This window comes from Protopterus annectens, chromosome 3.part1 (assembly GCF_019279795.1).
Source record: "Protopterus annectens isolate FY-2018-M chromosome 3.part1, PAN1.0, whole genome shotgun sequence".
Classification (NCBI taxonomy): domain Eukaryota; kingdom Metazoa; phylum Chordata; order Ceratodontiformes; family Protopteridae; genus Protopterus; species Protopterus annectens.
Genome location: NC_056732.1, coordinates 633601722 through 633616311, shown reverse-complemented (window position 1 = coordinate 633616311; position 14590 = coordinate 633601722). Strand labels below are relative to the sequence as shown.

At 41.0% G+C, this 14590-nt stretch overlaps 1 protein-coding gene across 1 annotated transcript in view; it reads left to right on the top strand.

Moving 5' to 3' along the window:
* Positions 1-14590, top strand: part of LOC122798235 (probable 2-ketogluconate reductase) — a 319480-nt gene that overhangs the window by 159886 nt on the left and 145004 nt on the right. The window contains exon 4 of the mRNA XM_044067016.1: positions 2948-3123. Coding sequence (XP_043922951.1) covers positions 2948-3123 — 176 coding nt within the window. The remainder of the gene's footprint in view (positions 1-2947; positions 3124-14590) is intronic.

Below are 14590 nucleotides of genomic sequence, written 5' to 3'. Positions count from 1 at the left end.
CGTTACAGCGTCTTATAAAGTGGCATTACGCATTGCAAAGGCCAAAAAGCCGCACACTATTGCTGAAGAATTAATTCTTCCATCTGCCTTCGATATGGTGCAGGCCATTTTAGGAGAGAAAATGGCCAAACAGTTGCGCCATTCCGCTGCCTAATGACACTATTAGCAGACGCATTGCAGACATGTCAGCTGATGTCAATGAGCAACTTGTTAAAATGCTGAAAACCAGTAAAATCTTCGCAATACAGTTGGACGAATCAACAGATGTTGCCAAATGTGCAATGCTCATGGTTTATGTTCGTTTTGTAAACGTGGCTGAAGCATGTGTTGATGAGTATTTCATGTTTTGCAATGAACTAACAACTCGAACGACATCCAAGAAATTTTAAAGTACTGGACAAGTTCATTACAGAAAATGGTTTGAATTGGGATAACTGCATTGGAATTACAACAGATGGAGCAGCTGCCATGACAGGGAAGAAATCAGGTTTGGTTCAACGAGTAAAACACATGGCTCCAAAAGCTGTGTCGTATCACTGTTTCATACACCGAGAGGCTTTGGCAGCCAAGGAACTGGGCGAAGACCTGCAACGTTCTTGCCAGTGGAGTGAAAATGGTGAATTTCATCAAAGCTAGTGCTTTGAATACACGCCTGTTTGAAGTACTGTGTTCAGAAATGGGGTCAGAACATGTTCACCTGCTCCTTCACACAGAGGTGCGTTGGTTATCAAGAGGAAGAATTCTTCAGAGATTGTATGAATTGCGAAGTGAAGTGTTTCAGTTTCTGTCCAGCAAGAACTCTCCACTGGCTGCTCATTTGGTTGACACAGAATGGCTGGCAAAGTTGGCTTATCTCGTTGACGTATTTAGCGCACTCAACGACTTGAATCTGGCATTGCAAGGACGTGCCAATGATATCTTTAGACATGCTGACAAAATTAATGCATTTATACAGAAGTTGGAGCACTGGCGCATTCGTGTTGCAGGGACATGGATGCATTTTCGTTCTTGTCAGAGCATTTAATGAATGTTGAGCATGAAACGGATGTGATACAGGCAGCAATACAAACTGTCGTAGTCGGTCATTTGGATTTATTAGCTAAAAATTCCTGCAATATTTTCCAGCACTGCCAACAGAGAACTTCAAATGGGTTAGAAACCGCTTGAAACAGATGTGACCTCACTGTCATTGGCAGCAGAAATGGAGTCACAGCTAATAGAACTGTCTTGAGACACCACTCTGAAGACTAAATTTGACAAATTGAAATTGTCAGACTTTTGGCTACATGTGGGCAACGAATATCCACTTATTTCACAGGAAGCGATGTCGCTCCTATTGCCCTTTGCAACAACATATTTGCTTGAAACAGGGTTCTCGGCGATGACTGCCATGAAGACTAAGTACAGGAATAAGCTCCGTGTTTCCGATGATTTGAGACTGTGTCTGACAACCATTAGCCCCGAATCAGTTTACTGTCAGCAGAATGCAGTCCCAACCGTCACACTAGGGCGTGAACAGTGCAACTGCTGAACAAACGCCTTGACATAATTTTTAGTTAAATTTAGAGACTTTTAGTTTCCGTACTGGTTGTCATATGTTTAATAAGAGTATTACTTTACTATTACAATGCAACGCTTAGCTTTTGAGTCTTTGTATACTTGCATTAGACCGCTTAGCTTAGCCGCTTTGTCAGAATTTATCAGCAGCTGTATGTCAGACAGACAGAATGACAGATGTATACAAAAAGCATTAAATTCACGATACAAAAACAATAAGTTTGCAATTGAAATTCCTGTTTTCAGGTATGTAGATTGTAGAATGTAGAATAGATATAAAAGTCAAGTTGGCCTCGCCTGCCCAGTGGGACTTTGCTGGGACAAAGGTGGGTCGCCATTGGAAAAGGTTGAGAACCACTGGTATACAGCATCATTTATCAAGTAGTTCTGTTTGTGAACAGGTTAGTTCATTCAAATAGACCAATACTGTTTGAGAAAATTGCCTGCAATGTTATAGTATTTACTAGCATCTCTTGTTTATTTCTGCCTTGGCTATTTGTATTTTACAAGCATTGTTTTCATATATGCTTTATCCCATTTGATATATGCTTGTGACTGTGATTGTGACTTTTCAGTAAAATTGCATTACATGAATTTAATATTCTTCTTAAATTTCAGTCCCAGTCATTTCAACTGAAACAAATATATCCTGACCTAGCACACCTTCCTGGCAGACCTTGAAAATTAGACCCTTCATTTATTGGCATGTTTGCTTGTTAAAGGGGCATTAACTTAGATTTTTGTTAGAGAACTTTGTTTACATTTTAATGCTGTGTAAGTCACACATTCACCCAGAGGCAGGGTTTTCAGAGAGCCTTGTTAGCATGCTGCAGTCAGACTACATGAATTTCACTGGGATGGGTTGTTATAGGAAGTGCTAAGGGCTTAGAGTAGTAGTTTGTCCTTTTCAGCCACAACTCGAGCTAAAGACATAAATGTAGAAAGACAACATCTGCAGGTCATTAAGAGGCATAATAAAAACATAGATCTCAGCTGGAGTGTATATAGGCATTTTTATTACTACACACTGCCTGCATATCAAGCATTTATCCCTACTCGACCAATTTAATTAGTCATCCATGTTATTAACCAATTGTGAGGGGGTAGAAAGGTGTTGGGTGGTGAGTGTAAAGATACCGGTGAGAAGAAAAAGTAACTCAATACTGGCCTCAATGCAAACCAACTCACACATGTTTAAGTGAAATGTCTGAATAATGCTAAATTATCACAAATACAGTCTACAATAAACCAAACGTTCTTATCCTCATTTACCATGTTGTACTATGTGTGTGTGTGTGTGTGTCTGTGTGTCTGTGTGTGTGTGTGTGTGTGTGTGTGTGTGTGTGTGTGTGTGTGTGTGTCAGTCTAATCTTACCATTTTTTCTCATAGACATAAGGAAGAAGAAGCAGTTGGAGCACATTTCTGTGAAAAGATTGAAGATTTACTTCAGCAGTCAGATTTTGTGATGATAGCTGTTAATCTCACTCCTGAAACAGTAAAGCTGATTGGTAAACGAGAGCTTGATATGATGAAGCCAACGGCCACACTAATCAACATCAGCAGAGGTAACACATAAATTATTAAATTCTGGACTGTATACGAGAAGGAAAATTATATGATGCTCATATAAATATTATGTAGAACAGCAGGGCTTTCATCTGAAGAGGGTATATAAATAAATGCCTTAATTTGTTTAATTTGATTCCATTTTTCTAAATCATGCACAGTAGACACAGCTCCCTTTTCTGTTTACAGATAACAAGTGCTTTGATCTGATTAATCAACTTATACAGAGTTTCACACCAACTTCATATAAATCATAAAAGTTTGCATGACATCTATACAGCTCTCCATATTATAGTACTAGACACTGAGGTTACTGAACTCAGAATGACAGCTTTCAACATGGGAGATGTACCATTTCTTCAGTTAAGCAGCAGAACAAAGCAAGAGAGTTACATCTAAGAACATAGACTTAAGAATGAAGAGAGGTTTGAATAATGTGAAGTTAATAGTAGAAAATCTCTTTTCTCTCTCTCTCTCTGAAGAGGGCAGCTTAAGTGTAGTATCAAGCAATGACTGAAAAAGGGCATTTCATTATTTCCACTGCTGTAAATGAGTTAACTGGTATTTGTATTATCTATGCCCTGTTAGGAGGAATAAGATGCTGGACAGAAGGCTGACATGCTTTCTTACAGAATGTACCACAGTTTCAAGCAATATAATCTTGTCTGTTAAATTTCCATACTTGCCTGAGTAAGTAGCATTGCACTAGGAGTCATGGATATTACCCGTAGGCAGTAACAAGGCTTAGATTAAACAGCTCAAGGAGGGGAATCAGTTGAGTCCATGTTTAACTCTGTTTATTAGATAACCCCGTATGTTGTCCAGACCCATGAAGGAAAGTGTTCTTGTTCTTTGAATGTACTTTACGAATGTGTTTCTTATTGATAACAAGAGAGGAGAGTGACTCAGGGATGGTTTTTCAGAGGATGGTAGCTTCAGGGGAGAAATTTGCTGCAAACCAACTAGCCAGTATGATTGCAGTGTTTTTTAGGTTTTAGTGAAAGGCTCCATTATAGAGAAGCTCTGAATAGAATTGGGAGTTATTTTCTTATTTTTCTGACATAACTGAAAAGGGACATGTAATTATTCTTTGCCTGAGTTGCTTCACCTTAATTCATGTGATGCTTTACTGGTCATTATAGTTGCTTTCTGTTTCTTGGTGAGGTTTTTAACACCGGTTTGATGCTGTGGGATTCAACAAGGCAGCTTAAGAAGCTTTTTTTTTCATTCTGTTATATAGTTTGTTTATATTTGTAGACAATCAGGATGGTTATTTTTGAATTTACCACCATATCTGGTTTTGGGGGGACTGGTAGGTCAATACATTTATCTAACTGACATGATTTCTGCATTAGTAACTGTATTTAGAGCACAACCTAGAGCTGTTTACCGAATTTCCTGTTTGCACTTATTTTTAAAATCGTTTTTTCCTCAAAACTTGCATTTTATCTGTCTTTGGCCTAGCACTCTTGTGTGGGGTCATTTACTGCACTGTTATAACTTGTTGATACTTGTGAACCTCTGCTATCTCTGAAAAAACAAAAAAAAAAAAATCTTGCTTTTTTCCCACTTTTCTGAGATTTAAAAAAGTTCAGTTACAGGCTTGCTGTTCTTGAACTGTTTGTAAGTTTCTGTGAGGCCATTTTTTGCTTGGGCTAAAGTCTCTCTGTTGATCAGTGGCAGTGAAAAACATTGAGCAGCCTGCCTGCCCCTGTGGGAGTGGTTACTGACTTGAAACTGTAGTTTTATTGGCCATTTTGGGTCAATTCCTAACTCCTTCATCTTCCTCTCTTAAAACCCTCTTTTGCATGGTTTTGCGCATTTTTGTGCATAGCGCAACAGCGGGCAGCACCGCCTAATTGGGTTTAAACTATTCCTGGCTCCACAAAGTCTGCTCTTCACTTTTTCCCTTAGAACTGCTCTATCTCTCAATTTAAACACCATATTCTCATTCTAAGGCCCTTCACTGGTCCAATTTAGTAATCCTACAAGTTAGCACTATTAAACCATAAGCACTACTTACTCTTATACTCTCTATGATTACCCTGTCCTCTATTGGTCCGTCTTAAATTCAGTTTCCCTATATTACTCTAGCATGTCCAAAGGTCAGTCAATGGTTTCCTCTCCAGTCCAGCTGGTGAATCTGGGAATTTTGAGGCAATATTACAACTGTCTCATGTACACGGACAACCCTCTCCTCCTCCAAACAGGTTCAAATATATGCGAGAGATGCAACTATTTAGCCAAACTGGAGGCTGAGCTCTCTCATCTCAAAACTGGTGTAACCAGTCAGGAGGAGAAGGTAACCTCACACAACACAATTCCAGTATCACATATTCCCACCACATCAGCGAACCAAACACATAAATACACAAAAACATACTCGGAGGCTCTAAATAAAAATCTACCTAAGCAACAGAGATCTCCAAAGCAGACATCCAAGCAAACGCTACCTCAAAACAAAACACACACAACACATAACCCACAAAGTCAGTGTGCCAAGCAGCCACAGCCCTTAAGGCTGAATAACACACCTGATACTCTTGTTATAGGTGACTCTATTGTCAGGCACACTGACGTCCCGCTCACCAGGCTGAATAAAGAGAAGGTCACGGTGAGCTGCCTGTCGGATGCTAGGATCCGCCACATAACGCAAGCACTCAGGTCACTCCAAAGCAAATACAAATATGACTCGGTCATTGTACATGCTGGTGTGAATGACCTGAGACATACCTCCCTGGACTACATGAAAAGAGACATAGAGGAGCTCTCTGATCATGTAGCCCAGGCTGGTATGACCCTGACCTTGAGCAGCATCTTACCCTCACCTAGAATGATGCCACAGTACAAAGACAAAATGATCGATTTTAACAATTGGCTAAAATGTTGGTGTCATTCAAAGGGGATCCAGTGTCTGTCAGCCTGGGATGACATGCTCGATAAGCCACGTTGCTTCACTAGGGACGGCTTGCACCTGTCACCACTGGGCTTTCGGATATTGGCAAAGGCTCTTGCCACCCCCATAGTGCCTTTTTTAGGCAATGCTCAAAAGTCAAACCCACCCCCATAGACAGCACAAGGAACAAGAAACTAAGGGTAATGCTGCTAAACGCCAGAAGTCTTAACCTCAAGATGCCCCTGATACAAGTACAAGCTATAAATTTTTCAGTCATACCCCCAAAAAATACAAAAAATGGGGGGAAAAAAAAATTTTGCTCTTAAATTTGCTAGCATAACAGGATTTGTGTTAGCTTTGCTTTCCTGAAGAATATGAAATCTGAAACTCAAATGCATGTCATTACTTAGTTACTGTAATACTCTCTGATTTGCCAGAAAAACAGAAATTTTATGAGGAACAGCTGAAACATATGGTGTGAGAGTCTGGATGTGACAGCCATGTATAGTATTTAAATATACTGTATTTGTCTGTTGGTATAAGCTGCAATTGCCTGAAATATCAAAAATGGAACTCGGGCATGTCGTATACAGCATCATTTATCAAGTAGTTCTGTTTGTGAACAGGTTAGTTCATTCAAATAGACCAATACTGTTTGAGAAAATTGCCTGCAATGTTATAGTATTTACTAGCATCTCTTGTTTATTTCTGCCTTGGCTATTTGTATTTTACAAGCATTGTTTTCATATATGCTTTATCCCATTTGATATATGCTTGTGACTGTGATTGTGACTTTTCAGTAAAATTGCATTACATGAATTTAATATTCTTCTTAAATTTCAGTCCCAGTCATTTCAACTGAAACAAATATATCCTGACCTAGCACACCTTCCTGGCAGACCTTGAAAATTAGACCCTTGCCATTTATTGGCATGTTTTGCTTGTTAAAGGGGCATTAACTTAGATTTTGTTGTTAGAGAACTTTGTTTACATTTTAATGCTGTGTAAGTCACACATTCACCCAGAGGTAGCAGAGGTTTTTCAGAGAGCCTTGTTAGCATGCTGCAGTCAGGGACTACATGAATTTCACTGGGATGGGTTGTTATAGGAAGTGCTAAGGGCTTAGAGTAGTAGTTTGTCCTTTTCAGCCACAACTGAGCTAAGACATAAATGTAGAAAGACAACATCTGCAGGTCATTAAGAGGCATAATAAAAACATAGATCTCAGCTGGAGTGTATATAGGCATTTTATTACTACACACTGCCTGCATATCAAGCATTTATCCCTACTCAACCAATTTAATTAGTCATCCATGTTATTAACCAATTGTGAGGGGGGTAGAAAGGGTGTTAGGTGGTGAGTGTAAAGATACCCGTGAGAAGAAAAAGTGCAACTCAATACTGGCCTCAATGCAAACCAACTCACACATGTTTAAGTGAAATGTCTGAATAATCAGTACTAAATTATCACAAATACAGTCTACAATAAACCAAAGCGTTCTTATCCCTCATTTACCATGTTGTACTATGTGTGTGTGTGTGTGTGTGTGTGTGTGTCTGTGTGTGTGTGTCTGTGTGTGTGTGTGTGTGTGTGTGTGTGTGTGTGTGTGTGTGTGTGTCAGTCTAATCTTACCATTTTTCTCATAGACATAAGGAAGAAGAAGCAGTTGGAGCACATTTCTGTGAAAAGATTGAAGATTTACTTCAGCAGTCAGATTTTGTGATGATAGCTGTTAATCTCACTCCTGAAACGAGTAAAGCTGATTGAGTAAACGAGAGCTTGATATGATGAAGCCATAGCGGCCACACTAATCAACACACATCAGCAGAGGTAACACATAAATTATTAAATTCTGGACTGTATACGAGAAGGAAAATTATATGATGCTCATATAAATATTATGTAGAACAGCAGGGCTTTCATCTGAAGAGGGTATATAAATAAATGCCTTAATTTGTTTAATTTGATTCCATTTTTCTAAATCATGCACAGTAGACACAGCTCCCTTTTCTGTTTACAGATAACAAGTGCTTTGATCTGATTAATCAACTTATACAGAGTTTCACACCAACTTCATATAAATCATAAAAGTTTTGCATGACATCTTATACAGCTCTCCATATTATAGTACTAGACACTGGGGTTACTGAACTCAGAATGACAGCTTTTCAACATGGAGGAGATGTACCATTTCTTCAGTTAAGCAGCAGAACAAAGCAAAGAGAGTTACATCTAAGAACATAGACTTAAGAATGAAGAGAGGTTTGAATAATGTGAAGTTAATAGTAGAAAATCTCTTTTCTCTCTCTCTCTCTCCTGAAGAGGGGCAGCTTAAGTGTAGTATCAAGCAATGACTGAAAAAGGGGCATTTCATTATTTCCACTGCTGTAAATGAGTTAACTGGTATTTGTATTATCTATGCCCTGTTAGAGTGGAATAAGATGCTGGACAGAAGGCTGACATGCTTTCTTACAGAATGTACCACAGTTTCAAGCAATATAATCTTGTCTGTTAAATTTCCATACTTGCCTGAGTAAGTAAGTAAAGCATTGCACTAGGAGTCATGGATATTACCCAGAGGCAGTAACAAGGCTTAGATTAAACAGCTCAAGGAGGGAATCAGTTGAGTCCATGTTTAACTCTGTTTATTAGATAACCCTGTATGTTGTCCAGACCCATGAAGGAAAGTGTTCTTGTTCTTTTGAATGTACTTACTTAATGTGTTTCTTATTGATAACAAGAGAGGAGAGTGACTCAGGTGTGGGATGGTTTTCAGAGGATGGTAGCTTCAGGGGAGAATTTGCTGCAAACCAACTAGCCAGTATGATTGCAGTGTTTTTTAGGTTTTAGTGAAAGGCTCCATTATAGAGAAGCTCTGAATAGAATTGGGAGTTATTTTCTTATTTTTCTGACATAACTGAAAAGGGACATGTAATTATTCTTTGCCTGAGTTGCTTCACCTTAATTCATGTGATGCTTTACTGGTCATTATAGTTGCTTTCTGTTTCTTGGTGAGGTTTTTAACACCGGTTTGATGCTGTGGGATTCAACAAGGCAGCTTAAGAAGCTTTTTTTTTCATTCTGTTATATAGTTTGTTTATATTTGTAGACAATCAGGATGGTTATTTTGAATTTACCACCATATCTGGTTTTGGGGACTGGTAGGTCAATACATTTATCTAACTTGACATGATTGCTGGATTAGTAATTGTATATAGAGCACAACCTAGAGATGTTTACCGAATTTCCTGTTTGCACTTATTTTTAAAATCGTTTTCCTCAAAACTTGCATTTTATCTGTCTTTGGCCTAGCACTCTTGTGTGGGGTCATTTACTGCACTGTTATAACTTGATATTACTTGTGAACCTCTGCTATCTCTGAAAAAAAAAAAAAAAAATCTTGCTTTTTTCCCACTTTTCTGAGATTTAAAAAAGTTCAGTTACAGGCTTGCTGTTCTTGAACTGTATGTAAGTTTCTGTGAGGCCATTTTTGCTTGGGCTAAAGTCTCTCTGTTGATCGGTGGCAGTGAAAAACATTGAGCAGCTTCCCTACCCCCCGTGGGAGTGGTTACTGACTTGAAACTGTAGTTTTATTGGCCATTTTGGGTCAATTCCTAACTCCTTCATCTTCCTCTCTTAAAACCCTCTTTTGCACGGTTTTGCTTATTTTGTGCATACTTAAGCGCAACAGCGGCAGCACCGCCTAATTGGGTTTAAACTATTCCTGGTTCCACAAAGTCTGCTCTTCACTTTTTCCCTTAGAACTGCTCTATCTCTCAATTTAAACACCATATTCTCATTCTAAGGCCTTCACTGGTCAATTTAGTAATCCTACAAGTTAGCACTATTAAACCATAAGCACTACTTACTCTTATACTCTCTATGATTACCCTGTCCTCTATTGGTCCGCCTTAAATTCAGTTTCCCTATATTACTCTAGCATGTCCAAAGGTCAGTCAATGGTTTCCTCTCCAGTCCAGCTGGTGAATCTGGGAATTTTGAGGCAATATTACAACTGTCTCATGCACACGGACAACCCTCTCCTCCTCCAAACAGGTTCAAATATATCACGAGAGATGCAACTATTTAGCCAAACTGGAGGCTGAGCTCTCTCATCTCAAAACTGGTGTAAATCCAGTCAGGAGGAGAAGGTAACCTCACACAACACAATTCCAGTATCACATATTCCCACCACATCAGCTAACCAAACACATAAATACACAAAAACATACCGGAGGCTCTAAATAAAAATCTACCTAAGCAACAGAGATCTCCAAAGCAGACATCCAAGCAAACGCTACCTCAAAACAAACACACACAACACATAACCCACAAAGTCAGTGTGCCAAGCAGCCACAGCCCTTAAGGCTGAATGACACACCTGATACTCTTGTTATAGGTGACTCTATTGTCAGGCACACTGACGCCCCGCTCACCAGGCTGAATAAAGAGAAGGTCACGGTGAGCTGCCTGTCGTGATGCTAGGATCCGCCACATAACGCTTATAAGCACTCAGGTCACTCCAAAGCAAATACAAATATGACTCGGTCATTGTACATGCTGGTGTGAATGACCTGAGACATACCTCCCTGGACTACATGAAAGAGACATAGAGGGCTCTCTGATCATGTAGCCCAGGCTGGTATGACCCTGACCTTGAGCAGCATCTTACCCTCACCTAGAATGATGCCACAGTACAAAGACAAAATGATCGATTTTAACAATTGGCTAAAATGTTGAATTGTCATTCAAAGGGGATCCAGTGTCTGTCAGCCTGGGATGACATGCTCGACAGCCATGTTGCTTCACTAGGGACGGCTTTCACCTGTCACCACTGGGCTTCGGATATTGGCAAAGGCTCTTGCCACCCCCATAGTGCCTTTTTTAGGCAATGCTCAAAAGTCAAACCCACCCCCATAGACAGCACAAGGAACAAGAAACTAAGGGTAATGCTGCTAAACGCCAGAAGTCTTAACCTCAAGATGCACGCACTCGAAGCTCTCCTCAGTATGGAGAACATCGATATCTGTGCAGTGACAGAAACCTGGTTCAAGGCTCCAGAGAGCACCCCAGCACTACCAGGCTTTACCTCATATCATGCTTTTCAGCCCCAAAACCCGGAGCGAACCACAAAAGGAGGGGGAGTTTCCATATTTATCAAGGATATCCACACCTCCAGGTTAGTGGCATTGCACGAAGTATCGGAGACCATCCATGTGCAACTAACAGTGGGCAAGACTGCTTTTCAGTTTGTAGCATCCTACAGACCACCCTCTCAAAGTCAGGAATCCCACTCGGCTTTCCTGAAAATATTGGAGAACATGAAGATCTCTCCGAACACCATTATATTGGGTGACTTCAACTACCCAAACATTGACTGGGAGCACTACTCAAACCCCAACACCTTAGCCCAAAGGTTCCTGGAAATTATAAACTCAAATGCTATGGAACAACTAGTCACCGCTCCCACAAGAGGGGACAACATACTAGACCTGATCATTACCAACATGGGGACTCTATGCTCCACACCAGAAGTATATCCCTCATTGGTAAGATCAAACCATAAATTAATTTCACTGGATGTCCACATCCCGACCCCACCCCCAGCTCAGAAAACCACAGTGTAAAACTTCTCATAAGCGAACTTCTCACTTCTCAAAACCGAAGTGGAATCCTTCAAGGCCCCAGGGCCAGTGGAAACTATGGCCCAAACTGCAGAATCTATATAAATGCATTCTACGGACATCTCAGGAATGCATGGATCATGCTATCCCAAACAAAACCAAGACCCAATCATCCAAAGGCAGGATCCAGTCTGGTGGACCCCTGCCATAAATAAACTGTACAACAGAAGGAGGAAGCTACTACATGATGGAGCAAAATCCCTAATAGGAAGGCATCTCTGATCAGTGCTAGCAAAAATTACGATCCCTCATAAAATTCTCCAAGGCCAGCTTGAGAGAAAATTGCACAGGACACCAAAGACAATCATAAGGCTTTTTTCAGTCATGTTAGAGACCTGGAATGCAACTCCCAGACTTGTTCTGGGTTGTTTCTAAAGGTCAAAAAATACTTTGAACCCACAGACGCCAATATCCTGGCAGACAGGTTCAGTGCAAACTTCTCCACCCCTCCCCCAAAAGAGCAAGTATCTATCCCGGCAGAGGGCTGCCTCCCAAACATCTCAGATGCTCAGGTGAAGGCTGCCCTCTCCAAAGCAAAAAACACTGCTTCCATGGGACCAGATGGCGTCCCAGATTGCATCCTACATAAACTCCAAGAGGAACTAATCCCTCAAATAAAACCGCTATACAATCTCAGCCTCACTACAGGATATGTGCCCACAGAATGGCGTACAGCAACAGTGGTCCCACTCCACAAAGGTGGAACCTCTACGGACCCTGGAAACTATCGCCCCATAAGCCTGACTAGCTTAGTCTGCAAGGCTATGGAGAGGATTATCATGGAGCTCATAAACAAAGACATTGGGGACCTACAGACACTAGATCCTACCAGTTCGGCTTTGTCAAGGGCAGATCCTGCCTTTTGAACCTGGTTGACTTCTTCAAAACAGTCACCAAAGCCATAGATGAAGAGAAGGTAGTCCACACAGCCTATCTGGACCTTGCAAAGGCATTTGACACAATACCCACTCGGGCATCATAGATAAGCTATCCAGCTTAAATATAAACCCCTATGTCACAAGATGGGTCACAAACTGGCTCAAAGACAGAACCCACAGAGTGAGAGTTGCTGGAGCCATGTCAGACTCAAAACTGGTCTGAAGTGGTGTCCCACAGGGTTCTGTCCTGGGACCACTCTTGTTCGGTATATACTTTTCGAGGTACAGGCAAGCGTGGAAGGACATGGCTCACCAAGTTCAGCGACTGCAAACTGGGTGCCATAATCAACTCTCTAGCTGACACAAACATCCTTCAAAAAGGTCTCACAGAGACAGATAACTGGTGCCAGCACCATGGTTTAAAGCTAAATGCCAAAAAATGTATAGTCATACCCTTTGGTAAAAACAATGTGCCCACAAATTACCACATAGGCGGAAACCCATTAAGTACAGAGAAAGTTATTAGGGACCTGGGGACCCAAGTTGATAGTAATCTCTCCTTTGAAAACCACATTGCTAAAGTGGTTAGAAAGATCTTCTACATAGCCCACCTCATCACGAAGGGTTTCACATCTAGATCAAGAGAGGTAATCGTGCCCCTTTATTCATCCCTCATCAGGCCCATCATAGAATACAATGCCCCTTTTGGGATGTACCCATCCATTAACACCTGCAGCAATTAGAAAGACCCCAAAAGTATCTCACCAAGAGGATCAAGGGTCTCAAACAGATGCCATATGCTGCTCGGTTAAAAACTCCAGCTCTACTCAGTTGCATACCGCCTACTTTGAGGCGATCTATGCCTGACATACAAAGCTATGTCAAATCCAGAATTAATGGACATGCTCCACCTCAGTAAATCTAAATCCCTTTAGAGCCACGCTCGAGGGACTTGAACCTCAGCACAGAAATAAATAGAACTTGCTGGAGGGACAGGTTCATAACCCAGAGGCCCCTTCGCTCTGGAATAGAATTCCAGTTCATGGAGGCAGAGCACCTCACTGAATCTCTTCAAGAAGAATCTCAATAAGTGGATGGGGGATCGTAGGTTTGTCCCAGGGATTACTGGTGTCACTATTAGACAGAGGCACAGTAAACTAAACCTTAAAAAGGGCACAGTATACTCAAATCAAGGGGTGGCGTAAGCCATACAGAATCGGGCTAGGCTTATAATTGCCCCTAGAGGGCAGATAGCCTAGTATGAACCTATGAACCTATAAAATCACTTGTATAACTGCCTGTATAATTGTGGTCTACTATGGAAGTGACATGGGAAAATTAAAAGATTCCATCTTGCAGTTATATGAGGTTGGCCATTGTAAAGTCTTTTCAAGACAGTAGTGTTTTGTAACCAAGGGAGTGGAAGTTTTAAGGGTAAAGGTAACCAGATTATGGTCAGACTTTACTAATGAAGAAACAACCATAGGATCATAGGAGATTAGGAGGCTATCAACCCAGAGGACATTTTAAGTCTAGCCATTTCATCCCAAAGTAATACCATAGAAATGCTAGTAAATGGGGCCACCCAAGATTGCATATAGTGATGACTGCCCATGTCCAGGAGGGTTGTGGGCTCTATCCCCGGTAAGAATTTACAGTGCCCCATCCACTCATCCAGGTTCCGCTTGAACAGTGTCATAGAGGTGCTCTGTTTCACATGACTTGGCAGCCTGTTCCAATGACACAACAGTCACTGGAAGACAAATCTGTACCTCCAGCATGTCTTATTTAAGTCACAGGCCAAATTTAGGTCCCTGGAATGGGTAGTCCTACTCCTGTTTGATTCACGGATATGCAGTAAGTTCATTAGGTTTGGGTCTTAGATTGCTCTGTAGGCCAGGTATAAGTCTCCCTAAGAAGTATTTCGATACAGACTTTAATCAGTCTGTGTAAGGCACATGTTGGAGCCCCTTAGGTCTCTCTAATTGCTTCAGGTGCTTAGCATGG